Genomic DNA, 26,922 nt, shown 5'->3' with positions numbered 1-26,922 from the left:
AAAGCATATGTGACTCTGCTCACATGCCATCTCGTGCTGGAAAGAGTAAAAACAATTTCCTAAGTCCCTTCACTAGTGAAATGCTGCCACCTCCAGGGGTAAAGACACATGCACAGCAAATGCAGTACTATCTCCCAGTTCAAATTATAACGAAGGGATAGGAGAAGGGCAACACAGAGCACGCATGGGGCCAGGACTTGAGAGCTGGATACAAACTCCAGGAGGACACTAGAGGAGGTATCATCGTGCATGATTGCTTATGAGGAAAAATCATGATGCACGTCTGCTTACAAGGAAAACACAAACTTCTTTAGCTTTGAGGGTTAACTACAGGCTACCGCAATTGTCAGCTTTGTGAGTTATTTTAGGATTGTGCATTGGTAAAATAAAACAGATGAGATGTGAGGTGTAACCTGACAACCACTGTTAAAACCTGAGGTAGAAGCTTCTGTTGTCACAGCTGCTGAGGAGGAGGGAGGAAAGAAGTTGCTTGACCAAGGGAATAGCTGAATTGCCTTTGCAGGTAGAACTATCGAAGTGTGCTCAGTTTGAAAGTTTCAGGTTCATAAACATTTCCCAAGGAGGCAGAAAAGGGGCATCCAAACCAAGCAGCAGCAGCATCACATACTTGATATCCAACTCATTAAAACAATTTAAACTGCTAAGAAAATCTCATGGTTTTATTGTGTAACGTAGCATTGAAACATCTGAACAAATCAATAACTGGGCTGTACAGGCTGCTGTTCTTTCATTTCTTTGGGTTATAGAGCATCTTGTCAGTACATAAACAACAACCTTTTGCATTATAAATTCTTTCCGAGGCATGCTGGTACAACACAAATTTCTCTTGTCAAATGCAGCTAAGTCTAACTTCCAAACATCATGCACAAGGAACTCATCTAGTGACAATGTAAACTCAGCAGAAGGGCAGGTCACAGGTCTTGCTTGCTCGCGCTCTGCAGTGCTGCAGGTTTGTGTATGATATTTGGAATGTTCCGTGAGTGTGAATAGTATCAGTAAGAGAAGAGGAGGAAAAAAAAAAAGCACGGGTGCCTCGGGGTCGCCAGCTCAGCCAAAGTTGTGCAATGCTAGCCTGAACATGTCATTGGTGCAAACCCAGGCATCATTGATGTTCTTTAATAGAAATATCTGGTGGAATCCCATGATAGGATCTTCATCAGCCTGTGAAAAGAGAGGAAAAAAAAGTTCAAAAAGCTCTTTCTTGAGAAATGTATTCTAAGAGTGATGATAAGACAACTTAAAAGCTAATGTTAACAGTGATATCACATGCTGTAAGATACCTAGTACCTCAAGAACTACTAACAACCAGAGAGGTTCTGTTCCAAGTTGCTTGCAAACACCTAGTGCCCAATGACACAGAAATCCTGCAATAGGTTGTTAGAGTTTTCTGGAATAATTACAGACTTCTCATTCCAGCAACTTCACACCAATAAAGGCATGCCTGCCTCACTGTGTTGAGGCCACAAGTTTTTTTTGGACCTTGCCCAGGAACCAAGTGCGAGACTATGCATTTTTGAATTAATTTGGAATTGCTGTAGTTTGGACTGATCACAAAAGGGATTTCCTCTGGAAGTCAATAGCAGCAATATTGCCTGAATGATCTTTGTAACGATCGTGGCTCTTGAAATGTTTCCCTGAGCCCGTACAACTGGTGAGCAACATTGTGCTTCCTACACCAGAAACAGCAGGAACGCCCAGGAACAGCTCAGAGCAAAATAACAGCCATAGCTGCAGTGAGGTGTTAATGAGCACGGTGAAATCTTCCCAGCAGTGCCTCAACTTTTGCCTTCATCAATTCAGCTAGGTGGGTTTACTGCACTATAATATAGGGCACTATAATACTTACAGGGATTAGGGACTACAAAATGAGAAAATAGTATTACAGGGAGTCTAGTTCTCCCATCTGATGTTTACCGGCCTTCTCAGAGATATGATGCAGGAATTAAAGCCTTAATAACAGTTGGAAATCACAACAGAACTTAATCTGAACAGCTTGGAGGACCTAGCTACAAGCAATCCTCTGATACTGACTATCATGTATTCAATTTAGCATTTTTGGAGGATTTTAAGCTTTATTCTTCCAGTGCAACTACTGCAAATTAAGAAAAGGGGGAAAAGCGTAAGAAAGTATTGAAAAGCAACACGCAGAGGAACACATGAAATGAACCGTCAAAATGCTGAATGCTTACTCTCAATGCTCTGCTGTCCATCAAGAAAAGCAAATGCAAAAAGGCTGAAGAACAAAGGAGACTGCTATAAACAAAATCTTTTAAAATATAAGATTCACATAAATGATAAATTGGCTGTGGAACAAGTCAACTTTGAGGAACAACTTGGTAAGAACAACAACTGCATCATGAAGCAGGAAGTCTGCCAGAGCACTGGTAAGATGGAGTGCATGATTGGAGTGTAAAAGGAGCATCCAAATCTATTTCAGAGCAACAACAAAAAATAGTATATGGAATAGTGTCAGTATACGCTGACCCATGGAGGAAAACCAAGAAGGGCGCTAGACTAGCTATTGCTTCTCAGGAAAAGTGATACTGAAATCATTACAAGTAATTTTTTTTTGGAAACATCAGCTCAGCACTCAACAGCTATCAAGGCAAACAGTGTTAGCAGTTATTAGGAAAAGAGACCAAAGCCCATAATTATGCAACCACATAAATGCACAGAGCACCCACATACCAAATCCTGCATGCATTACTTATGTTAAAAAAAGTGGTAGAATAAAGAAAGGCCAGAAAAGGGTAGAAAAAAATGATCCAGCTACAAGTCTCTTATTGAAGAAAGTAAAGTAAGTGTGACTCTCCAGCTTGCAAAAAACTGTGATTGGGTGGGAGAATGGGAAAGATATCAAAGTACTATAAAACTTACTATAAAACCATGAAGGACAAGATGAATGAGGAAACTACTTTCCTGCAGCCAAAGAATAAGAAAGCACCAACTAAAGCCAGGAGTATCAGGAAGTTCAAGTATTCAGTTCACAAATTAATAAACGAAAAATCCTCAAATCAGGCAAGTGCTAATAGAGTCACTGTTCAACTGCCCGATGAACTGGGCAGCCTTTTGTCATGCTGATATATGCTTTCTTTTGCATTAGGCAGAGGCTCCATAGTAATCAGCACAATGTGAACACAGCAATTGTGTTGGATTAGACTAGCCATCTATCTAGTTCAATAGCAAGTAAGACAGCAGTCACGCCAATTATTTCAGGGGAATTGCCAGCATCATTAGATCTGCCCAGAAAGATGCCTGCCTATCCATCCTGAAGAGGTGGCCTGTGCACAGAAACCTGGGGGTTTGTGTCATTTCTAGCTTCTCCTAGGTATCAACCACCACTTAAATCCTAGTAAGGTCTCACTACTACTTGATAGTTTATACCAGACACAAAGGAATCTTTAAGAAAACTGAGTAGCATCAGAAGGCTGTGCATTAAGGTTTGAAATACAACTTTGTAAAGCACTTTTTTAATGCTATCCCTTTGGACTAAGCCAGAATGAGTTCATGTTCACTTCAGCTCCCTTCCAATGGCTTCATTTAAACCACTAGAGAATCTTACCAGCTTGAACCACTTTAATTACAACTATTAATAAGCATTTAGCACACTCCCAGTTGCCCTCTGGCCTCTTTCTCTTAGGTCACCAAGGCATCTGCTAGAGGTTGCCCAAGTAGTTTTTACCAAATGTGAATGTGCTCATTACAAATGTGAGCGTACATTAAAAATGTACCTCTGCAAAAACAATCACTGACACACTGCTTTTAGGGTAGAGTTCCTCAGTGTGTGCTAAGTGCAGCTGCACCCCATCTGCTAGTGCTTTGGCTTGACACCAGTTTCATCCTTCCTTATGTAATTCAAGACTGGACGTATGAAAAAAGATTTTTTAAAGTTCTTCCCCAAACCCTCACTGTTCTACATATGGCCACCTCGCACAGTGAAGTCGCAGAATAGAGGAGCAATGTTCTCTAAAACAAGAAAATCCTAGACTATACTGAAATGCAAATGAAATTTATAGTATGTATTCAGAATATTGGGAATAGACTACTAACACGTAATCAAAGACCCACAGTCAAGATACTCTAGAAGATGCTCTAGAAGAGATCGAATAATCCATGCCCATTTGGGATCTTCATCACAGCTCAAACAGCCTCACTGAAACTCTTTACCCTTACTTTTCCCTCCAAATTCAGTGGTGTCCGACTCAGAATTTGCATTCCAGATGTGAAGCACAGGCTTTAAACACAGAGGCTTTATTTACCATACAAAGTTTTCCTTTATGTAGTTTAAATTCTTTCATGACAACTTGGAATTAAAAACAAAATCTCAGAATCAGATAGGAAGACTTCTGGTTTCCCATCTAGCCTCCCGCTTATAGCAGGACTGCCAGCAGCACTGCATTAGCTATGGCTTTCTTTAGTAGCTTTCCAAGCCTCCAAGAATTTCACAATGTGTCCAGGCAACACTTCTTTCTCTTCAGAACAGCGAAACCGTGAGTTCTCCCTTGTGTCCAGTCTGAACCTCCCAAGCTGTGGTTTGCTATCACCGTCCCTTGTTACATTGTCTGGCACCACCAATAGTTTGCCTTCAGGTTGTTGGAGATACTCAACTACCAGGTGGTAGTGGAAGTACCGAACTGCTTTCCACGTACATTGCAGGTGTTATTACCCTTAGCCACCTCCTCTCCAGGCTCACCAAGCTGTCAAATACTGCTAATTTTGGCAGCTTTCTGACCTCTCCCAGTTTTCCTACAGCCCTGCTGGCCTTGAGGCCCACAACTGTAGAAAGTCCTCAACTTACAGAGCCATTAGTCATAGAGTATTACAAGCTACTCTACCTTGTAATCCAAGTTTAGCTGAAAAAAACACTATTGAGCAACAGTAGAACAATCGCAACTTTTCTCCTCATCTGGAAAGAGAGGATTTTACTTTCCTTTCACCATCACCCCACCGAAACCATTGATTAAAGTGCATACTTGCAGCTATCTTTATCTCAAAGGAGAGACTAGTGACTGAAGATAACAGGTTCTTTCAGATGTTAACCCTCATTTAACAGGCTTTAAAGCAATGCTTTAAGTATCCACCATGCATTACAAAAACATCCAGTCGTTTGGGTTGCAAGTTCCCTTTCCCTTTTAAGACCAAGAAACACCACATAACAATTAGTTATCACGATTAATTCTGCAACAAGCACTTCAAAATTCACACTTGGGTAGAACTGCAGATTTTCCACATTGCTCTGAGAATGTGCAAACCACAGCCATGCTTCTCAGCCACCACAAGTTTAATTGACAGAAGAGTGAGAAGAAAGCTCCTTACTCAACCAGGACAGCGAGGACTGCAGGGAACAGAGGTAAGGCAGAGGTTAAACGTTGTGGAGGGCTAGCCTGAAGACTTCGTTGGTGCACACCCAGGCACCTTGCAAGTTTTTCAACAAAAAGGTTTGGTGGAAGCCTAGAACCTGGTCATCATCTGCCTGAGCATGACAGGAGGAGAAATAAGTTACCGGGTGAAGCAGACTGAGAACAGCGGGAAATATTCTGGATGAACATTGGTGAACTAGCATCTCACCAAGTGACACTCACTCCTGAAGGCTTAAACTGATGCTTACTCTTCCTAGTTAAGTAAGGATGCACATAGGCAGACAGTGAACAGCAGTAAGAATTGATGAGAACAGAATTAGAATAAGCAGAGGTACATTTATTATCCCTCCACATAAGGATTAACAACATTACCACCTATCCCAACGTTCATTGAAGAGGATCTCGCATGTTTACTTGAAAATGTTTTTCAATGAAAAAACATTTACTGAAAAAAACAGTTACTGTACTGTTTCTGCCAGTGACGTCTCACTCAGAGACGTCGTTCACCCTCCTCAAGTGTTCTACTACGCTCTGAAGTCTTCTCCTAGAAGCTGTTACAACTTACACTTGGGGGGACTGACATCTGTTCCAAAAGGTATGTTGCATTTTTACAGGTCATATTGGTATTAGCTCGCAGGGCTGTAGACTGGAAAAGCACAGAGGCAGACACACATCCTGGCTTTGTCACGGGGCAGTTATGATTTCAATTGACTAGTTATAATCACTCTCCAAAAGGGGAGACGAAAGGATTAAAAAAAATTGCATGTCTTCTTAAGCATAATGCTGTGGTAAGGAAAAGCATTTGACAATAGTAGTCCTTGGCCCTGTTATTTCTTCAGAACCATTCTTGTACAGCTAGAAGACCTGAGGCTTTGTGACAATTTGTAACAGCTCACCCCACACTACATGCAGGGGAATATAAGGTTTTACTTCAAGTATTCTGTCCCCGCCCCCCACTAAAACCAAACAAGATCAAAATACAACGGCTTAAGAAAGAAGTGCCAAAGATGCATACAGCTCAATTAAGAATGAGTTTCCCTCTGAACTTTTTGGATGAACAATTTAATCAGTTGAGGCCTCTGAAAACATAAGCATCATGCCAAGAATGACTTTTTAGAAACTGCATGTTACAGGTACTTTAGCCTAATTACTTTCTTGTATTACTCTACTAAAAACATTATGTAAGCTCCTTCACTACAGAATACAAGGCAGGTTTCACAAATAGAGAATTTCAAAGCGTATACGTTAATTGTACTGAGCTTTCAAGAATTTGGCTCTGTCACATGAATAGGATAACTCTTCAAAGCAAGCAGGGCTCATCCCTTCAAGCCCTGATAGGGTTGTTCCTGAAAGTCCTCTTCCCTGGGCAAATTTTTCTACTTTTCCTTTAAACAACGGAATTAGAGCTGTGAAGAACAGACACACCGTTAAGAAGGTTACCTTTAAATAAAGCTAAGTATCCAGCTCTGCGTTTCTGTGCTACAGCATATCCTGTTCAACCCAATCTGGAGATGGGTTGAGTTACTTACCAACTCTAGTGAGTTACTTACCAAACCCCATTGTTCTGTCACTGTTATCACATCTAAAACAGCACTAAGATGTGCTAAAACGATTGCTAACATATGTACAAGCACAAGAAAAAGCATTCACTAACTACGACAGCTAGGTTCATGTACTGGCAGAAGTGGTTACTACACACATGCTAGAGACTTGCTGAATATTTCATTTGTCCATTTGTAATGATGAGTAGCACACAAGGCAGAAGCAAGAACTCCAAAAATTTGGACCATCTGGACACTTCCTCAGTGAGGAGCAGCATTTCCAAGCACTGTACTATACTTTTTAAAGCTAAGATGAGGAATGGAGAAAAAGCAATGCTTCTCCTAATATAAAAATCACAAACAAGCTGGATTTGATAGTGACAATAAGCATATAATCAATCCAGTACGTTCTTTCCTAGTAACTAGATGCACTATCGTACAATCTCTGAATTATTCAGGTATGGCTCAACAAGCTGAAGTTATTCAGAGTATAAAAACAGCACAGTAAGAAACACTGCTCCAAGAATTGCTATTTATGAAAAGCTCTGACTGCATCTACCATCCTAATGGCTGTACTAAAGGATGATAAAACCCAAACTTTTAAGAAACTGCATTCATTGCCTAGCATTCAACACAAAATCACTGCTGCAAGCTGTAACCTGCTCGGTGATTATACAATGACCTTAAAAACATGACTGTGCATAACCAAATGCAGCTGTCACTGGCCCAAGACATTGACTGAAAAGAAGTCTTGGTTGCATCACCAAGTTTTGTGCACACCCAGGAGTCAGACAGATGAGATCAGCATGTCTGACCTCACACCTGCCCTGCAACTCAGTGCTTTGTGGCCACACGTAGCTGTCACTACTCACTGGAGTATGTACGTGCAAGCAGGAGCGAGCAACAAGAAAGCTGGAATCCAACTTGCAGCTTGGAAGCAGGAGCAACTTTAATGAGAGCCAAAGCTATCTATGTTAGGCTTAGAAGTGGATGCCCCCCCAACAAAATGAAGGGGAACAGCTAAGCACACAGATCCAAACTTTCGGTCCTATTTTCGCTTAGTTAATTGTACATTTGGAGGAAGTCTGAACGCATTGATACCAGAAGTGACACTGAGAGTTAACATAAGATTAACATAAGAAAGAAAGCCTAAATAGTTATTTTAAGAGAAACCTGGTCCAAAGTAACTCTAAAGGTTGGATGACTTTGGAGTTCTGACTTGACAGCATGGCTGGACCAAACCCTGACAAAACTAACTCTGAAAGATATAACTATGGTGATTTCATGCTTTTTGAATAAACACTGCTCACTGTGTGCAAGTTCTGCCTACAAGTGACTTCACATACAGGAGGGTTTTTTTTGGTTGTTTGCATACAAATTCCAGGACTTCTTTCATCAAGCAGTCTCATTAACTTACAGGTCTATAGCCCTGGTATATTAAGATGTAACATTTCCTCAGAAGAGCAGGAGACTGAGTAACTTCACGTAGTTCAGTTCCATAATTTAAACAGCAATGTAAACACACTGCAGCCTGAAATATATTCCGACTTCTTCACAAGAAGCAGCTCTTTCAGCAAGAAGTATTTGAGCTCAGAGGCAACATTCCCATTGTTGAACTGGTTTTGAATACAAACCAGTGTATTGGACTACATTAACACCAGGACTGTATTCTTGTGTCTTAAGATAATTAAGATAACAAATGAAAAGCCGGGTCTTACTGAAGGGTTGTCAGCTAACAAAACACATTAATTGAGCTGTGATTTAGTATATGTTACATCAAAGAGAATGTTAAACTAGGTGTGCTTCTGTTGTCCAAGAACACTTGGACACTTTAAATGTAACTGAGGACACTAAAATCTTACTGCAGAGTAAGGAAAAAATTGACTTTGCTAGTGCCTATATACTTGTGTGCATAGTAAAAACCACGTTAACTTGCTGGACATGAACAAATGACTGCCAAATTACAGGTGCTTTTACCTAGTGCTAGTTATCTGAAGAGACAAGCAGTTATTCAGCGACCTTGAACAGAAGAATGACATCCCAGTGCAAGCTTACCAGAATTCCTTCCCCACCCAAGAAGTTTCTTTTCAGAAATTAGACGATTTAGTATCCTGCAAAAATTTAAGACATATGCATTTGTTACCCTTTAATGGAAAGAGTTTACCTTAAGCTGTCCAACTACCATACTGAGTATACAGCTGTCAGGTGTAGGTTGGTGGTCTTGTGCTGTGATGCTGTGTTGTATTTTTTGGAAAGGGAGGCTCTATAATGAAGAGAGAGCAAAATAAAGAATGGAGTTATTGCATTATTTAACTTGCAAAACAAATCCAACATTATGAAGTATTAGACTATTTTAGTAGTACTACAGGGAGAGTTGTTGCAACTCAACAACAACACTAAGCTGGGTTGGATCACAACAGTTCAGTATTTTTAAAGCACCAAAATACATTAAATATGTCGCCATATACATTAAGTAGTGCCTTTTCCTAGTCTAATTATACAGCGTTAGAGCTCCAGTTCATCTACAAGCAGGAAGATCATATGATGAAGACAGAAATCTTCTCTGCTCAGAACAGTGTTGAAAGAGTATATGACCTAAGAACTCCCACTTCGCTTCTTCCTTATAGTGGCTATAAATAGAAAGGAGTGGTGTTTGACCAAGATCCAGTGGTTGAGATTTGAGTTCCTCACATCCACTTTTCCATTTCACTTTCCTTGATAACAGATAGCATCTGAGGGGAATCAAAACAGTAACTGGCAACATCTTTGCCATTTGCCAGGCAGGAGGGAAGAAGAGCGGGGAAGCAAGAGCACACATTTGTGGAAAAAAAAGCTTCCCATGTTCATGTAGCAGCTACAAAAGCATGTCTGGAGTCAAGAGTGCAAGGTACACACCTATCACCTATGAAAACATCAGACGGTGTGGAGTGATCCTTCTTTTTCATCTCAGACCACATTCACATTCCAACCACTGATGACTCCAAGTAGCAAACATCGGATATCTAGGGGATCTCAGAGTACTGTCACACGAACATAAGCTCAGCACCATTCTATCAGAAGTTGGATTAGTGCTGGATGCTGTAGGAGTGCCATTTTGGCACAGATGGAGCTCTGAGGGGTCACGTGGCTGTTACCCAGCACTGCACAGGATACGGTGGTTTAAACCTGCAGGATGCACTTTGACTTTGCTCCATTTTCCTGAAAACTTGCTAGGACAGACCCAAGCAAGCACTTAGACAAGTTCTGCATTACCCTCTAGTGGAAAGCCTCAACTTCCTAGAAGGCCTAGACATAGGAACAGGAGTTGAAAAAGTGCTACTATCAAGGATGTGGAGAGCAGACTGGGCCCTACAAGTATAAGGCTTCATGAAGAACACCAGGAAGCTAAACCCTTGGCTAACAGAGAACACAAAATGGTGGAAGGATCAGGACCCAGGGAAACAAAGTAAGCATACAGAGCAGCCCTCTAACCACAGAGAGACAGGATTCAAGAACACTCCTGAATAAAGCCTGCAGTGTTTCTTCTTGGCTGGGACAGTAATTCCCAACTTACCATGAAGTGAAAAGAACGAGCCAACTGGTTTGTAGCTTCCAGCAGAGTATTTTCCAGGGTTACCATCCTGAACTTGAACATGCAATGCGCATGCCCAGCCTGCACAAGCATAGGCTGGGACGTTGCACACCTTTCCTTTGACAAGTGGCAGTACTATGAAACCTAGTCTCACCTCTTCACAACAGCTACCTGCTGAGCAAGTCCTGCAAGAAGAGTCTCTTGAAAAGGCAGAGAGGTAAGCGGGAATGAACGCGGCTGTACCCAGAACCCAGCTTCCAGCATTACAAGATGACTGAGAGGTGAGACTGGGAGGAGAAGATGGAAGAAGGAAAAGGCTTCAAACTCAGGAGCCCCCACAAAAGGGGGGTATGAAACCAAAAAGGAGGCCAGGGAAGATGCTGCCTGTTTCAAATACCTGGCTGTCCCATTTTGAGAAAAGGGCCCCAGTGGCTGGCCAGTCAAACCAGCTATTCCTCCTGATATACAGGGGTGGAAATCCCACTGTAGGGTAAGCTGATAGGAAAGATCACTGATTAAGATAAAACTACCTCAGATAGATTGTTGCTTGTGGATACCCATCTGTACTGAAAGGAAGGATTTCTTTACATGCAGAGTACAATAAATGTGGCTGACAAGTGAAAAGCCAGAACAAGCAAAGCTTTTAGTGTCCTTTGAGAACTTGTCTGGACTTTTACTTCCAGAACTGTGGAACCTTCCTTTTAAGCCAGCTAAGAGAAATTTTGCAAGAATACAGTTTTTTTCTGGGTAGCTTAAACTCACTTCTGGCAATGCCTGCTCAACATTTTAGCAAACAAAGCTTGTTTCTCATGCCTCCTGCTATCTCCTCTAGAGCAGCCATCCTTGGCTTTCTCTGATGGACCTAGCAGTGCTGAGACTACTTCCTGCAGTATCCTCCAAACATCACCCTGCCTTCTGAGCTGCTCAACCTGAGACAGAAGCCTACAACATCCAATAAGCTAAATCCAAGACTACCTTATTGATTGGCAGAGACTCTGTATAAATTTGGTTAACATGTGATGCCCAAACTGTAGCAGGATTCTGCCTCCAAGAGATGTGAAGAGATCTCACCAAGCACTGAAGTAGGTCTGAAAACGTTCCATCATCCAAGCTACCTGTCCCGGCTTCCTCCTTGGTCCAAGAAGCTCCTAGAACTAAAGGCTTATCAAACACTCAAGCCAAAACAGGCTGCCCCCCCAAAATGAGAACAGGCACTCTATTTGAAATAACTCCTCAACCCAGTACCCATTAAGACAGAAGGAATGAGTGTCAGCTCCCACTCTAAACTGTAAAAAGGGTACAGGTGCACTAGTGCTGCCAAAGCAATGTCTCTGCAACCTCACCCAACTGTATGAGCAACATCTGGCAGACTGAAAAGCTGCCACAGCGTTGCTGTTACACAGCGGAGATCTTGCTGTAAAAGAAAATCCTGCCTCGATGCTTGAAAACAAGACTGCAGAAGTACAAAATAATTCCAGTACCAAACTTTCAGTGACCTGCTCAACATGCTCAGACACTCCAGAAGCACAAAATAGGTGAACACATTAGGTTAAAACAGCAAACAAGACCTAAGTAGCTCAGCACTGTCAGAGCTATGCTGAAAGACATTAGAGTTGGGAGTACGACGCTACCGTCCCATAACAAGCCACAGCAGTGGAAGGGCATGCAATAGTCGTACTGCCTTTCTTCCTTACTTTAAGCAGATTGACGTCGTCAGACAAACTTTCCTCGAGGCAAAGAATTATGCCTCCACTGTGCAACAAGCACACAAATCCAGAAAGAACAACTTGCACCACAGACAGGGAAGACAAAGATGAAACAACACTCTGGTGGGAAACAGGCTGTATCTGCACTGGGCCAGATCCAAGGCAGTAGTCCAAGATGCTGTGGCCAAGCAAATATTTAGTTGGTTGGGTGTCTAAATGGCTGGTAGCCCAGTGGTCTAAGAAACACTTAGTAAACAAACAAGCAACTCTGGAGCTTGAGTTCTCACGTCTCATCTAGAACAGAATAGGTGCAAGCCGTGCTTTGAGGTGCGTGGTATTCTTAAAGGCAATGCAGGCATCTAAATCACAGATCCATGGGCAAATTTCAGCCTTCACAGTTAAGGATACCATGGACGAAAGCAGTGATTCCACAACACAGGAGCACTAACTGTGCAACAAGACAAGTGCCCAGGTAACAGGCTTCCTTCTCAAAGTGCAAAAGAGTTGGCCTGAAACTATGCCACATTCTGTCCAATACACCACGCTCTGAGCAGAATGTCAGAGGAGCTACAAAGCATACGCTCCACAGATCTTGCGGGAGAAACTTTCAGGTCGCTCGACAGCTTGTAAGTACACCAATTTTTATAAGAGGGATGAATTTTCTCAAAAAGACAAAGCTTGGAGAAGTTTAACTAAAACACAGAGGGAAAATTTCAGTCTCTATACATCAAGAAGTTTCCTCTGACTTGAAGGGGAACAAGTGGCTTCAAATGGAATGAATTCCTCCTTCAAATGGAGGAATGCTTTATTGAACCTAGGTTCTTCACTACAGAACTTATTTGAAGTTTATGTATTCGAAAACAAGAAGCTCCCTGCAGTAATGTGTTTAGCCTTCACCACAGGCAGATCCAAACATGTCTGCTGTACTACTTCCTGAACGTGCTTAAAATGTAACAAAAAACACCCTTCATTACTCCAGATCAAGAGATCAGCTTATGAACTATTTTTAATTAATAATGTCAAATGCAGTTGCAATCACAAAATAACCTTGCGAACTAAACGAGTCAACTAACATCCTACCATTAGAGCACCAACAGAACACCCCGCTACATAGAATTAAACCACAAGAAACGTTTTTTGGAGATATAAGCTGGAAGCACAAATTAAAATTTGATTTAACTGCCAAAGTCTAAATCAAATTTTCAGAGGTAACTAATTTTCAGTCTTCAGGACTATCTCCCCAAACGTTCAGTAGAGGATTACAGACTTACAGAGAGTTTTTCAACAATGGCTGCTTTGCCCTGGAACTGCTGTCCTTCCCACGTAAGGCATGATGCATCAATCTGGAGGGAAAAGAAAAAAATTCATCAGCTTGCTTAGGGTAACTTTTAAGCAATCTTGACAACAGTCTTTGCTTACTTGGCATGTATCCTTAGAATCTAGCTATTCAGAAACTACCTCAGAGATAGAAACCACAAAGAACAACTGAAAGAGTTTAGAATAATCTACTAGAAATTAAGGACATTAAGTTTCATTATCATGATTCTACTAGCAAAATAGTTCCCACCTTTGGATCAAAGCTAGCTTTCTGAAGAAACTCTAAAGGTATGGATGCAAGTCGAGCACAGACAAAAATATATGAAGAAATATGACAAGGACTTGTACCATCAAGCTTTTTCAACTAAGGTACCAACTTGCATATCCTACTCACGCCCAAAAAAGTAGAATGTGCCTGTAAAGGTTTTCTAACGGACTGCCCTGTGTGGCATGCAAAGATTGAGATGCTTCGGTCTACCTGCTCTTCCACTGTATGAGGGACGACACACACAGCATGCTATGTTGGATGCAACAGCAACAGGCAAAAAAAATTATATTCATTTTAGGATACTTCCTTTAAACTAGAATCACAGTATCCTAACCTCACACGAACACGCTCTCTGCCTTCTCAGGTCCAGTTCTGAGCCCTGGCAAACAGAATTAAGTTTTAAACTTGGGGGAAACCATTTGAAGTCTGGCAGCTGCCATCTCCAAACAGCACCTTCACCCTCTTCCTGACAGCCCAAGTTCTTTTTCAGCCTGTCACAGGTAGCTTGTTCCTTCCACATCTTTTGAGTTTAAACACCTCAAGAAACACAGTTCTTGCCTCTTCCCTATCCAATCTTCAAATCTCACTGAAGCTGAGACATGAATCTCATGTCTCAGCAGAAAATGGCAGGCTCTAAAGAACTCCATTTGTATGCTGCGGTAGATTCTCCAACCCTTGTTTTTGATCTACACCGCACGAAAAAGCCACTTCCTTCAGGCAAGCGTGCTGAGCCTGCACAACACAGTCACACCCATTCTAAAAAAGCTTCTGGTCTTCACTGTATCATCGGGAACAACATGGTGCAGCAAGAGCCAAAAGAACAAAGCCGGGACCGGGAAGCAAGAGCATGAAGCATCTCGGGGTCACAGATGCAACTGAATGCAGGCCGGTGAAGATCCCTTGAGCACAGCTTTCTCCTAAACCCAGACACGTCCCTTTTAGAGGAAAATGGACTAAATCTAGATTGCGTAAACCAGTCAGTTGACAAGAGCATCTGGCTGACATCACTTGCATCTTGCATGCCTCTTGACTTCGATCACTGGAGAAGCAAGGTGTTGGTACCAGGGAACGAGGCTACTCTCTCAAGCATTCCAGTTACAGAATCACAGAATATGGAAATATGGAAAGCCATAAAGGAAGAGGAACCCCAGAACCTGCCTTACTGAATCCACTTCAGCAAATAGCAGGTAAGCACTCTGTGGTGCAGGACCTTTCTGGTGTTTCAAAGAGCAGCAGAAGACAGATGAAGTTGGTGAGGGAAACAAGCTCTGAAACTGCAACTTCACGCCGTACCTAATTAATCTCTCTGCTATCGGTCACCTCCAAGGCCACTTGCTTTATCAATAATCTGAGAGCAACTGCTTCAAGAACAAAAAGCATTTCCTACCCCAAAACCCCTACAGACAAGGAAACAACATCAAGAGTTAAGAAAATATTTCATTATAAGGAGCCACGCGCCCAAAGGAGAGCAAAGAAGTCACTACAGCATTTCCTACAAAACAACTGCAGGGAAGTAACTGCAAAACAATACAGAAACTTGGTACTCCATTTAACTCCAGCAATTTTTAGCTACACAAAACAGGGTCCCATCCTCCACGGATTACAGACTCCACAAAACTGTCCATTGTTCACAGGCACCTCCGCTGAATGATGAAAGGTACAAAAGCCCCGAGGGTAGAAAAAGCAGTTCAATGCATGCGATGGCCATGCTTCCAGAATTAATTGGTCTGTACTTATTACCAGTCTAAGGATTTAAAGCGTTTTGGTAATGGCATGACAGGAACTGCTTACTGACTTCATATTTAGAGCTGTGGATTAAACTGTGGCTTCCGGTTTTTCCTGCTTTATGGGCTCTGTTCACAGCTTCTTGGTCAAAACAAGGCAGCAGCCTAGCAGATAGCAAATACTTAAGAATCCAAAGAGTAAATGCTACCTGTGCTTGTGGAGACCGCTGAGGTGTAGGGAGGAGCATCAGATGGTGCTCCTGCAACAGCTTCAAACCTCCAGGGATTGGTGAAACTTCGTATGATTCATCGAGCAAGGGTCAGAAAAACAGGACACACTGCTAGATGGCTTGTAAGACTTGAGTGTCTTGCTGAAACAGCTCAGCCACCCAGCAGCATTCCTCACCAGTAGCAATCAAACTCCATATGCAGAGCACTTTACATATTCTGGAGGCGTCTTCCTCCAAATCTAAAAGCTGATGCTTCTCAGGCCTTTTAGTTACAGGCTTTAATTTTGGAAACAAAGTCTGTTTTGCCCCATATGAGGGGCAAAACAAATCAATTATTGAAGAACTTTAAACAGAGCTTAAGTCTAAACCAAGTTTAAACATTTAAACTGAATTTAAAAATTTAAATTCAAGTTACCTTTATGAGGATTAATATAGCATGAGATCCAAGAAACACCTACAAGTGCTGCTAAACAGAGGGCAGGACTCAGAAATCATATCCCACTTGAAGTGAAGAGGGATCCAAGCAAACCCGAGACTGTAAATTAATGGCAAACTAAGTCTAGCACATTTGCTGTGACAGAACATTGTCACAAGGTAGCCTCCAGCCTCTCACACTGCAAAGTCTGTCTACAGCCAACCAAGGGTTTTATGAGCCTGACTGCCTATAGACGAGGCATACAGAGCTCAAAATAGAAAGTAAATGTGTAAGAAATCAAAAAAAAAACAAGTTCAGCAAGTGCAGTTGCACTGAGTGATATTCTGGAGTCAGGATAAAACCCACTGTCCCATCCTATGTATGCCCACACATCAAAATAGGGAAATCGAGGCAGACAATGGGAGAGGGGCCCTGCGCCCCCCCTTTTGTAGATACTTACATATATTGCTCCTAATTGAGTCCTGTCTGCATCAAAAAGCTGGTAGTAATGTTGTATGAAGCTGGACCCAATCTGCTCCCAGATAGGCTTGTCTCCCATTCTGAATCCTCACTCAAAGCCAGCGACTGTAAAACAAAACAAGAAATCATCAGAAGGATCACATAAATCAGCAAAACACTTGGCTGGTGTACTAAGCACCAGTGAGCACAGACCATCTCGGCTGGCCAAAATTTTCCTTTAGAAGACATAGGACAATCATCTCCTCTGTATCCTGGACTTCTGAGAAATAAAACTCTTGGATACTAAATGGTTTAACTTAGAGCATTTGGTGATTTCAAGAGCTATTTCAGTGAAAGGTCACAACCCACATACAGCAGTGGAGAACAAGAACCAAGATGAGTAAGTGTTACCGCCTCATAGTCACATATTTCAAAAGTGACACCGTCTGAAAAAGTTGGCTAGCTCCTGCTTTCTGACTTGATCTCATTTACTGTAACCAACTGAAGTGTTAATAAGGACAGATTGTAAGTGGCTTACATCACTTGATTTACCTATTCAGCCCCTCACGCGTTCCACCATCCACAGGTCCCTCTAAGGAAGCATCCTTTCAGCGACACAATAGGAGTTCACTCACTCCCACTAGCTATCTGCATAACACAAGCTTACTTTCAGACCTGCTTTCCTCTTGCATGCTGTCACTAAGGCTGAAGCATACTCCACGTTTATCTTTGAACCTGTAGCGCTTTCAAGACAGGGTGGTAAAATATTAAGAGTTATCCAAACTAAACGACCATCCCTTTCAACTAAAAGCTGACGGCCTGACTGTTCCCAGCTCTCCACAGCTGAGCCACACTGGGTGTGCCACTTCTCCAGGCTCCACCAAGAGCCACCTCTCCCTATCAATTGATTTCTTCTTAGACTGCAGCAGTTAGCAAGCTACTTAAGGACTCCAGCCCTCCCAGGGGTGCTACCCAGCTTTGTTAGCATTGACTGGTTTTCCTCACCTCTTTTTTTCCTGAAGCCATTTGTAGGATGGGTCCCTGCATTCACCTGGCAAGAGACTGCAGTTCCCAATGAATGTAGCAGAAACACAAAGGTACCAGATTTGTGAACATGAGTCCCCCTGTTTTAGAGGATTAAGCATACAACATGTGCAGCAGACCAAGCAGGCTCAGGTCTAGAAATCATCGTGCAAGATCAGTGCAGCTCTACCAGTCTGTTATTTGTTTCAAGAAAGTACGTGCATTGTTTTCTTTACCCTGATACCTCTCTAGAAGAGAAAACACTGCATTAAGATCCCAGTTTACTTGAAACAAAAGTAAGCTACACTGGCTAAACATCAAGATTTCCCAGCCTCTGTCCCGTTTTGCAATACCTGTGCAGGAACCCCCGAGCTACAGGGCTGTATTGCACTGCAAGTCTCAGCCATGAGATTCTGTTTTAGGACACAAGACACAGTGGTTATTCTGACTTCCTTCTACAGTTAATCACTGCCACCTGCTTAAAATTTGTCAAATCCCTAACAGAAGCGAAAAACACTCATGGTACCTCCACAGCAAGCATTAGCTGTGCAGTCAGACAAGAAAGCTCTTATGTTTTAGGCTTTGGGCTGTTTCAACTTTACTCACACAAGCTCAAGCTGAAGGAGTTTTACCCACCACAGTCACTCCACTAGGAAAAAAAATCACAAGTTTACAAACGAACAGGTTGCGCTGATTGCATTCCACGATTGCCACATGGCAGCCTCACCTGAGCAGAGGCAGAAATCAAACTTCAGCCTGCATTAAGAGATTTACACTGAAAGAAAACCTCCTTAAAGTCACTTCCTTGATTTCAAACAGCCTTCATCCCACACCCCAGAAGATTCACCAGAAGCCCCCGGCACAGGACAGACCCAGGCTGTGCCTGAGCAGTGCCAGCACGATTTGCCAACACATCTCCCCAGCTGCAGCAAAGATTTCCCAAACAGCAGAGCTGCTGAGGTCCCTCAGTCCTGCACTTGGACAAGCATGCTAGGTTTTAAGAGTGCCCCAAATAATCCCACTGGAACTACATCAGCATGAGCTCCTCGCACAGGCCCTTTAGCTCTCCCTACAACCAGTAAGCACCGCAGCACGCAGTACTGGACTCTCACTACACACTTGTCAGGGCAGGCCTTGCAGATACCCACACGCCTTGCAGAAGAAAGCCCAGGATCCAGAATTGCAGGCAAGTCTGGGGACTGTTGTGGGCTCAAGCATTCCTGCTTTGTCATTTCCCTGTCCCCGCTCTGGCACAACAACCTCCTCCTGATGAATTCTTAATGTGCCACAGGCTAGGATTTCTATCTTTTGCTGTCGCAACAGCCTGCTTACCATCCTGTGTCCCCTAATACCATCCCTTCTACACCGCAGATCACACAAGAAGAAAAATTAGTATCTAAGCAAAGTCCTAGGGATTGGTTTCAGCTTGCTTGTAGCTGAGAGCCCGGTGTGCAGTCCTGCTTTTGTTCCATGGGAGCCAGAGATGCATCCATGCCCACCGCGTGCTAGGGACCAGGCCTGGGGAACACAGCCAGAACTGGAGAGATCACCTCAGCCACAGACAGCAGCAGCAGCACCACCTCTATATACCTCTGCTCCCGTTTCCTCACCTTCATCTCATGCCCAAGCCTCCGATGGGTCTTACAAGCAGAAGATGAACCCTGGCAGAGCAGCTTGTAGCCTGTGCCAATCCACGTCCCAGCAAGGGACACGAGCTGGGAGCTCCACGGAGCAGCAGTCCCTGGCACAGCCCCAGGTCTTTGCAACACACGCTTACCGGAGAGAGGAGGAAAGCCTGGATCGCGTACGAGCGTGCCAGCCTGCCGTCTCCCTCCCGGTTCCTGCAGAAGTTTTCTGAACTCCTCACTGCCCTTCTCCCCTGGACGTTGTGCTGTTAGAGAGGACTCCCACGACTTGCTCGGAAAACCGGGAGTACTGGTATTTAGTTTTTTAAGTCTGCTGATTGCATTCCTGACCTGAAGGTACCTACAGGTCCGTAGCTCGCAGTGGCAGGGTGGTAGCCGCGGTACAGCAAACAGCCCAAGTGAAAAACACTTCTACTCAGCTTCTGTGGCCCAGCACTGCTTCAGCTCCACCCCATGAATTTAGGTAAGTATCAGACATCTCTCCCAAACATTCAAACGCAAATCTAGTTAAACAGCCACGCACCTAACATTGAGATGAACTAGTAAATGGCAAACCACCAGCTTCTTCTGAAATTTAAAAAAAAATGTTCTTCTGAAGCTAAAAAAAAAGTCACTCTTTCAAAGTGAATCTTTTCCCCACACACGATACATATTCACCTTAAAAGCTCTGCAATCACGCAAACCTAAGATCAGTTGCCTGCTAGCCCTGCATCTCCTTTAGGCCCAGAGACTTCCAGCTCCTCAAGGCACAACAGCCTCACGCAAGCACCAGACGCCTTCTGTTCAATCCTGAAACTGAGAAAGCCTTTAAGACTGGCAGAAATTAAGGAATCTGAATTTTAAATATAGAAAGTAGTATTATGGTTTCTAAAACTAAAATTAGCACGTATGTTTGCCACCTCCTTCTTAAAAGGAGGTATTTGTATTTTGGTAGGTAAAATGACATGAAATAAATTAGTCTAAGTTTGACGAGTCACAATGTTGATTTTGTCAGAGAAGCAAGAACTGAACTCAGAAAATACTACTGAAATCAATAACCCTCTATTTTATAACCTTTTTTTTCTCCCTGTGCCATTCATACATGGTTACATGGTTTTCTTTAATACGCTCAACTCTCCCCCAGAATGCTTATTTTCCTCTTCCAATTTGTCACTTTTCCTTAGTGGCTGCTTATGTGTCCTGCACAGGGAGTTTAGAGAAAACACACAAGACAGGGATGATCTTCTGTGCCACCACACCCAGTCCCTTCAGTGAGATACAATCTTTTCCCTTTACCAGGCTGTTTTAGTCAGGTATGGAATACACTTGCATCGCAGAGAAGGTTTTCAATGTCCGCTCCAAAGCAAGGAAGAACGAGCACGCTCTGATGCCGTCACGCAGGCAGACGACAGCTCAACCAGATCTACCCACAGGTCACTCAAAGTTTGGTTATGGGGGCGAGAGCACTCAATATTAAAACCAGACAAAGAAATGGTTTCAAGTAAGCCAGAAAGCACCTAAGATGGAGCATCACCTGTCCTTTTAAAGGCACCTGCTGAAGGTTACCACTGCATAAGAACATTATTGGATATTCTACCTTAAATCCCCACGGAAAAAGGAGATAGTTTCATTAAGCTAATTTTTTTTCCTCTTTGTCACTTCAAGCCAAGCCTACTTCATCGCGCCCACTTAGGGACGTCACAGCCCATTTGATTAACAGCTCCTTTTTTCCAGAAGCTCAGCAGCGAAGCCACCAGTCGGCTTCACTGGAGTGTAATACTTTAACCCACATCACTCGGTAAATTGCCTGGAATCTGCTCGTATTATAGAATTTATCCCCACCTCCAACACCAGCCAGCAGTCAGTGTTCAAACCGAAACCCAATGCAGCGCACAGAAGTTGCGGCTGCCAGCAGCTTTCCCTCCAATGGGTACGTGCCGACACTGCAGAACTCTATCCCTGCCCTACCGGGGACTTCTCAGCGAGGTCTGCACCGAGTTTTCCTTTGCCAGGTCACACCCTGACATCCTCAAGCACCAGCTCCTGCCCTCCGCACGTCCTGCCACGCTCCCTACGACTCCTGGCTGACGCGGCACCAGGCACATCCCCAGCGTCCCTGTCCCGGAGCCAGCACAAGGCTCAGCCTGGCACCGCCACATCCCTGACCCCACAGCAAAGCTCCTGCATTCAGCATCGGGAATTCACACCTACGCCACGCGAGACTTCCCAGTCCGCCGTGACACCAGCCCTTCCTAAATGCAAAGCCACCCCCAACAGGAAAGGGACTTCCAAAAGGCCCCACCACGGTGGCATCACTGCCCCATGCTTCTCTTGCTGCTCAGCCTCACCAAATCATCCCAGCTACGCTACCCCACATCCCAAAGCCTCCATCCCCTTCCCCCTTGGGCTGCTCCAGCTCGTTATGTCCTGTGCCACCGGCCATCCTGCTCCAGGAGAGAGACCAGAGCCTGAACTGACCTGGGCCCCACCTGCTCTGGCACGGGGCAGATGGCACCATACCAAGGGAAGCTGCACGACCCAGCACCTGCTGGAAACAAAGAAGGTGTGAGGCAGAGGGGGACTGGAAGAGAAAGGAGACTTCACACGGGCCGCAGGCAACCTGGAATTTTACTAAGGTCGTGCTGGCCTCAGGCAGAAGCCCACAAAACACAGAAATAGAGGGTCTTTGTCACTGTCTGTCACAGCTCAGGTGTTCATACCGACACTCATCCCTCCTCCTTCTCTGCCTTGACTCAGGGCATGAGCGATCAGGATGAACACACCGAGACTGCCCCCAGCACAGTCCTTAAGGGAACCGTTTTTGCAAAAGGCCTGGCTGAAAACTCTTCCCACTGCTGCCTTAACAAGAAGCCACGGAGCAATCCGGAGGTGACTCTGTCAGCACGCTGCAGCGCCAAGTCCATCCTTCTCCTCAAGCGGCATCACCAGAGCTACTCAGGGGCGTGCCTCACAGAAAAGCCACCTCTTTACTTTGGCACCTGCTGACAGACAAACCATCAGATCGCCTTCCCTGAAGCGCAGAAGCACCAGAAACGCTTGGAGACGGTGGCCTGTCATCGCGTCTCTGCCGTATGGAGAAAGACCAAAGTCTTGTCCCAAGCAGCGCTGCTGTTCACTGCATTATCAGAGCAGGCCACGTGTAAGCTGACTGCTATCAGTCAACACAATGAGGTCTTCTTGAATTCAAGCCTGGCATGCCGGCATTTCTGTAAGAACCATACGTTTTTCCAAAAATGGCAATGAAAACTAATATTTAGAGTAATATGCATTTAGTATTTATGAGCACTAATGAGTAGTGTCCTTCAGCAATTAACACTGTAAGGTGGACAAGGAAACTACAAGGAATCGAAGAACAACCAGCACGAGCAAATAAGCTCAGGAAAGCCCTCCTGATCTGCAGAAAATCAAAACAGATGATTTAAAGAGAGCAGCCTCAAAGCAATACTCTAACATGCTGCTGGAGAGGGAAAATATCACCATCTACCATGCAGTTTCCGAGTATGACTACACTCACTGCCTCCCTAAGTGATCCGAGCACAAATAAACCGCACAGCACTGCACCAAAGTTAAGCTCTAAGACGGGATTCGAGCTGAAGCACACCACGCTGGCAGGCTGTTTGCTGGAAGATGAGAAGATCAGCATAACGACAGAGCACTGATGCTCCCCTTAATGGGTGCTATTGGTCCAGAGGCACTTGTGGAGCCATGGCAAACGTCCCCCAGAGCATCAGCCGCTGCACCCCTCGCTACTGAGTAACAGAAGCGAATCCGGACAATGGAAGAACTCGGAGCTGTTTCAGTTCCTGGTGCACAAGCACCTACCGCCACACGTGTAGCTTTCATGGCTCAGAATGAGAGAGTGAGAATCTTTATACTGCTGGAGAAAAAAAGTAAATAGCCTTCCTGCTATTTCTCCCTCGGTCTCTTTTCTATTGCCACTGAAACACACACAGCCACGAGTTTCTCCTGTGCACACTTTCTAGGAACACAACAGAACCGGTATCACAGGATTAATGGTCTCTCGAACAGGTAAATCATTTAATACCTACAGCAAGAATCCTTTGATAGCAGATTATCTGCTTCTAGCAAAGACATACTCTGTCGACGGAAGAAACTAAGCAAATTACCATAGAATCACTGAATAATTCAGGTTGTAAGGGACTTCAGGAGCTCCAGCCTCCAGCTCAAAGCAGATTCAGCTAGACCAGTCCAGGTCACCCACACCTTTTTATCCACTTTGATCCAAAAAAAATGATGATTGAGACCACATAACCCCTGGGGGAAATCTGTTTAGCTGCCTGACTGTCCTCCTGCAGAAAAAGCCCCACCCGGGTCCAACCAGAATCCCCTTGCTTCAGCTTCTGCCCCTTGTCTCCAGCTCTCCAGCACGTGCCTTGGTGAGAAGCCCAGCTCCATTTTCCTGATGCGCATCCTTTGGGTAGCAGAAGGCTAGGGCTAAGCCCCCTCAGGCCTTCTCTCCCCCAAAGAAAGCAAGCTCGGGGCAGGCAGAACGCAGGGGTGATGAAATGGGGGCACTGACACGGGGACGCCACCCGTTACCAGTCACTGACCTTACAGGCGCTCCATCACTTCCTGAGAAATTCCAGCTTAGCAGCTGTCAACATCTCTTAGTTTGAAAACCGTTTAAAATTTCCAGTCAAGGTGCAAACTTGAAGGAAAAAATAAAAACCACTTCTCTTAGGTATGTTCTGCCATCGTCTGCACAGCAGCTGATTGATCCACAGAGGTTAAAAATCTGAAAATGACTGCTCCGGGCCAATCAGAAACCAATGACTTGAACACAGGCTCTCACCTTGTAATTGCTATGGGCTGCACCATGCAAGAAATTCCATTATGCTAAACAAGCTTTCAGGTCTAGAAATAATTAAGTCTGGGTATGTGCACAGCAGAAAGATGGAAAGGGAGAACGGAGAAGAGTGACAAGGAGCAGACAGCTTCCTTATGAAAAATATGGAAAATTGACATTCCACTTCTCAGTCTCTCTTTTTTCTTCTCCTCCAACTTCATCAAAACAAATGAATGCAGGAATTACGCCAACCTGAAGTATATTGCTTTGTTTACAGCTGTTTGCAAGCGCAGGGCTACTTAGATTACTAAACAAAACACATGGCAAGACTCTGGAAAAACTTCCAGTTTGACACTCACCCTATCTGCAACCTGACAACCCAACGGTCAGAGCGTCAGCCTAGGTAACTTGAAATTATTTATTATTGGCTTACCTGATCATGTATAAAAATAATGTTTTACTGTTAAGTCAGAACAACACATCTGGCAATTTTTCACAGTATTCTTGATACAATCCAGGAGCCGAATTCAAGTCTACAAGGCTGAAGTTGCTTCTCTCTTCCCCAGGAGGAACTCAATCAAGCCTGGCCAGCTTTAAGGTAAGGGAGGAGGCATGGGGGGAGCAACACAGCTGAACCGCATTTTTCTTTACCTTATAGGCAGACCAATGTAACATTTAGTCTCCTAGAAAGAGCAGACTATCAGATATTTCTATCTATCCATGACTGTTATGACAGCTGCTTCAGGTTAAGAGAAAACTATTTTTTAAGTTACAGAAGCAGTGATTCCATGTTTCGGTCACAAACCATTTTTCTGTAGCAAATAATTGAAATTCCATAAGGTTTATTCGTGTACAGAAAGATCCTGCAGCAAAGTAATATTCAGCATTCACTTTTATTCTAGATAGATCTTCTGCCAAGAACTGCAATTCGAGCCTTGCGAGTTTTCTTACTGTTCGCAGCAGAAGTTTGGCACATTTAAAAGCAATCAGTTGTATGCTTGTTCAAGTAGCCAGCTGTGTGAGTAACAGCCCTGAACTAGATAGCACAAAGGTGCTCACCCCCTAAAAACACAGCTCCACATACTTTGGTGCGGTGCTAAACGCAAGAGGACCTAGATAACTTTGCATTATATTACCCTATTTCAGGTTTAGCCAAAACTTTCCTTTCTTATTGATTGAGAGCAGTCAAAACATGGAAAAAATCTCCATCATGCTTTATTATCAAAAATCTTTTTATGTGTGAGTATGGCTTGTTAAGCCTCCACATGAACAGTCTTGGAATTTTAGTTAAACTCCAGGTTTGCAACGTACGCCTGGAAGAAAGACAAGGGAGAAAAATACAAAACCCAGAACTTTTTGCGTGGTATCTGCCTACCTACCTCACGCTTCAAAACCCACGTTTTTACTCTTCTTTGCTTCCTTTTTCTCCTACAAGCTCACAGCAGTTCCTACTTCCAGACACTGGGTACGTAGGCACACAGTTTGGTCACGCACAAATACCAAAGCTGTCTGTGATGCTCCAGTATTTGGGAGTTTAAAAACAACAAAGAAATCATACTTAAGAGCATTATCAGCACTTAGTAGATACTGCAAAGCTGACACAAAACATACTATATGCCACTAGCTACGCCACTAACTGCTACACTCCTATTATTGAGGACAGAGACCAAAGAAATCCCAGCAGAGAGCTGCAGGAAGTCATCAGAATTTTCAGTTTTCTGAAAAACTAACGTTAAAGCAAATTAAGTTTCAACTCACCTACTGAAGAACTTGCACTGTTTTAGGGAGGAACACGAAGGGATAGTTGGGAGCCTGGCTGGAAAACAGTTAAGTGGTACAAAAGCGAGCCAAGACGTATTTCAAAATAGATGTGCCGCTGATAATGACGGTACATACAGTCACTTCTCCAGTTCTGCATACTAACCTGCGAAACGCCTTTTTTTCCCCTGTCGCTACCAGAAGTTGAAAGTCACCAAGCGACTGCAGAAAGCACCGCCTGAGCGCAGCTCCTCACAGATCACAGAGGAGGACCCAAGAGAGGCGTTAACCCGAGGGCGGCTGGCTAAGGGAGCGGATCCAACTTCCGAGCAGCAGCTCCGCAGCCGGCTCCCGCTCGCCTCGGAGCACCTCCCTGGATCCACCTGCCCTTTGTTCCGGCCGGACTGCGGCACCAGGGGCACCGCGCGGCCCCCCTGGGAGCGAGGGAGCTGAGGAAGGCCGAAGGGCTGCGGCGAGCCTGGGACACGGCGCCCGGCCCCCTCGCAGCCCCTCCCTCCCTCCCTCCCGCCCCGCGCTCCGGCACCGCTCGGGAGCCGGAGGCGGCGACGGGAAGCGGCAGAAGGCGAACCGGCTGCCGGGCGCCGCCCGGAACGGGCTAACGGAAGGAACCGGAGGGGGGGGGCCCAGCGGGGCGCCGAGCACCCGCCCCGGGCTCCTCGCTGCCTGCCGGCGGGGCGCGGACACGCGGCGGCCGCTACCGGCGCCCCCCCCCCCCGCTCCCCTGAATGAGCCCCCCCCGGGCAGCTCCCGCCCGCCCCCACCCGCCCGGCACCGGGCCGCGGCCGCCGCCCCTCCGAGCTCCGCGCCTCAAAGACGGGGAAGGTCAGGGCCGGCCCCGGCCGCGGCCCGGGAGCGCCCCCGCCGGCCCCGGCCCGGCCCCGCCGCCGCCCCCCGCACTCACCCCGCGGCTCCCACTATGGCGGCGGCGGCGGCGGCCCCGTGCGCGGCGCGAACCCCCTCAGCTTCTCTCGCCCGCGCTCCCCGCCCCGCCCCGGCCCCGCCCCGCGGCACGCCGGGACAGCGAGTCCGGCCGGCCGCTGCGGAGCGCGCTGGGG

General features: G+C 44.9%; 1 protein-coding gene across 2 annotated transcripts; it reads right to left on the bottom strand.

The window, feature by feature from the left end:
• Positions 1-659: 659 nt before the first annotated feature.
• NUTF2 (nuclear transport factor 2) lies at positions 660-26,922 on the bottom strand. 2 transcript variants are annotated; one of them, XM_067004365.1, is made up of 5 exons: positions 26,769-26,922; positions 16,614-16,738; positions 13,471-13,542; positions 9,087-9,185; positions 660-1,182 (listed from the first exon to the last, which is right to left on the bottom strand). In XM_067004365.1, exons 2-5 carry the CDS (start codon positions 16,710-16,712, stop codon positions 1,069-1,071), a joined length of 384 nt encoding a protein of 127 aa, XP_066860466.1. In that variant the 5' UTR covers positions 16,713-16,738; positions 26,769-26,922; the 3' UTR covers positions 660-1,068. The 2 variants fall into 2 exon arrangements, with proteins under 2 accessions (XP_066860466.1, XP_013032160.1); XM_013176706.3 differs by lacking the exon at positions 26,769-26,922 and adding an exon at positions 26,013-26,332.

The sequence above is a fragment of the Anser cygnoides genome, chromosome 12 (assembly GCF_040182565.1).
Source record: "Anser cygnoides isolate HZ-2024a breed goose chromosome 12, Taihu_goose_T2T_genome, whole genome shotgun sequence".
Classification (NCBI taxonomy): domain Eukaryota; kingdom Metazoa; phylum Chordata; class Aves; order Anseriformes; family Anatidae; genus Anser; species Anser cygnoides.
Note: the sequence above shows the minus strand (reverse complement) of the source record. Positions and strands in the feature narration are given on the sequence as shown.

Bases quoted from the DNA above. Each gene is read 5' to 3' on its own strand.
- NUTF2 (XM_067004365.1), bottom strand. From the start codon at position 16,712: ATGGGAGACAAGCCTATCTGGGAGCAGATTGGGTCCAGCTTCATACAA. The intron at 13,543-16,613 runs GTAAGTATCTAC...TTTTCCCTCCAG, and splicing joins CTCAATTAGGAGCAATATAT to ATTGATGCATCATGCCTTAC. The intron at 9,186-13,470 runs GTAAGTCTGTAA...TCTTCATTATAG, and splicing joins CCATTGTTGAAAAACTCTCT to AGCCTCCCTTTCCAAAAAAT.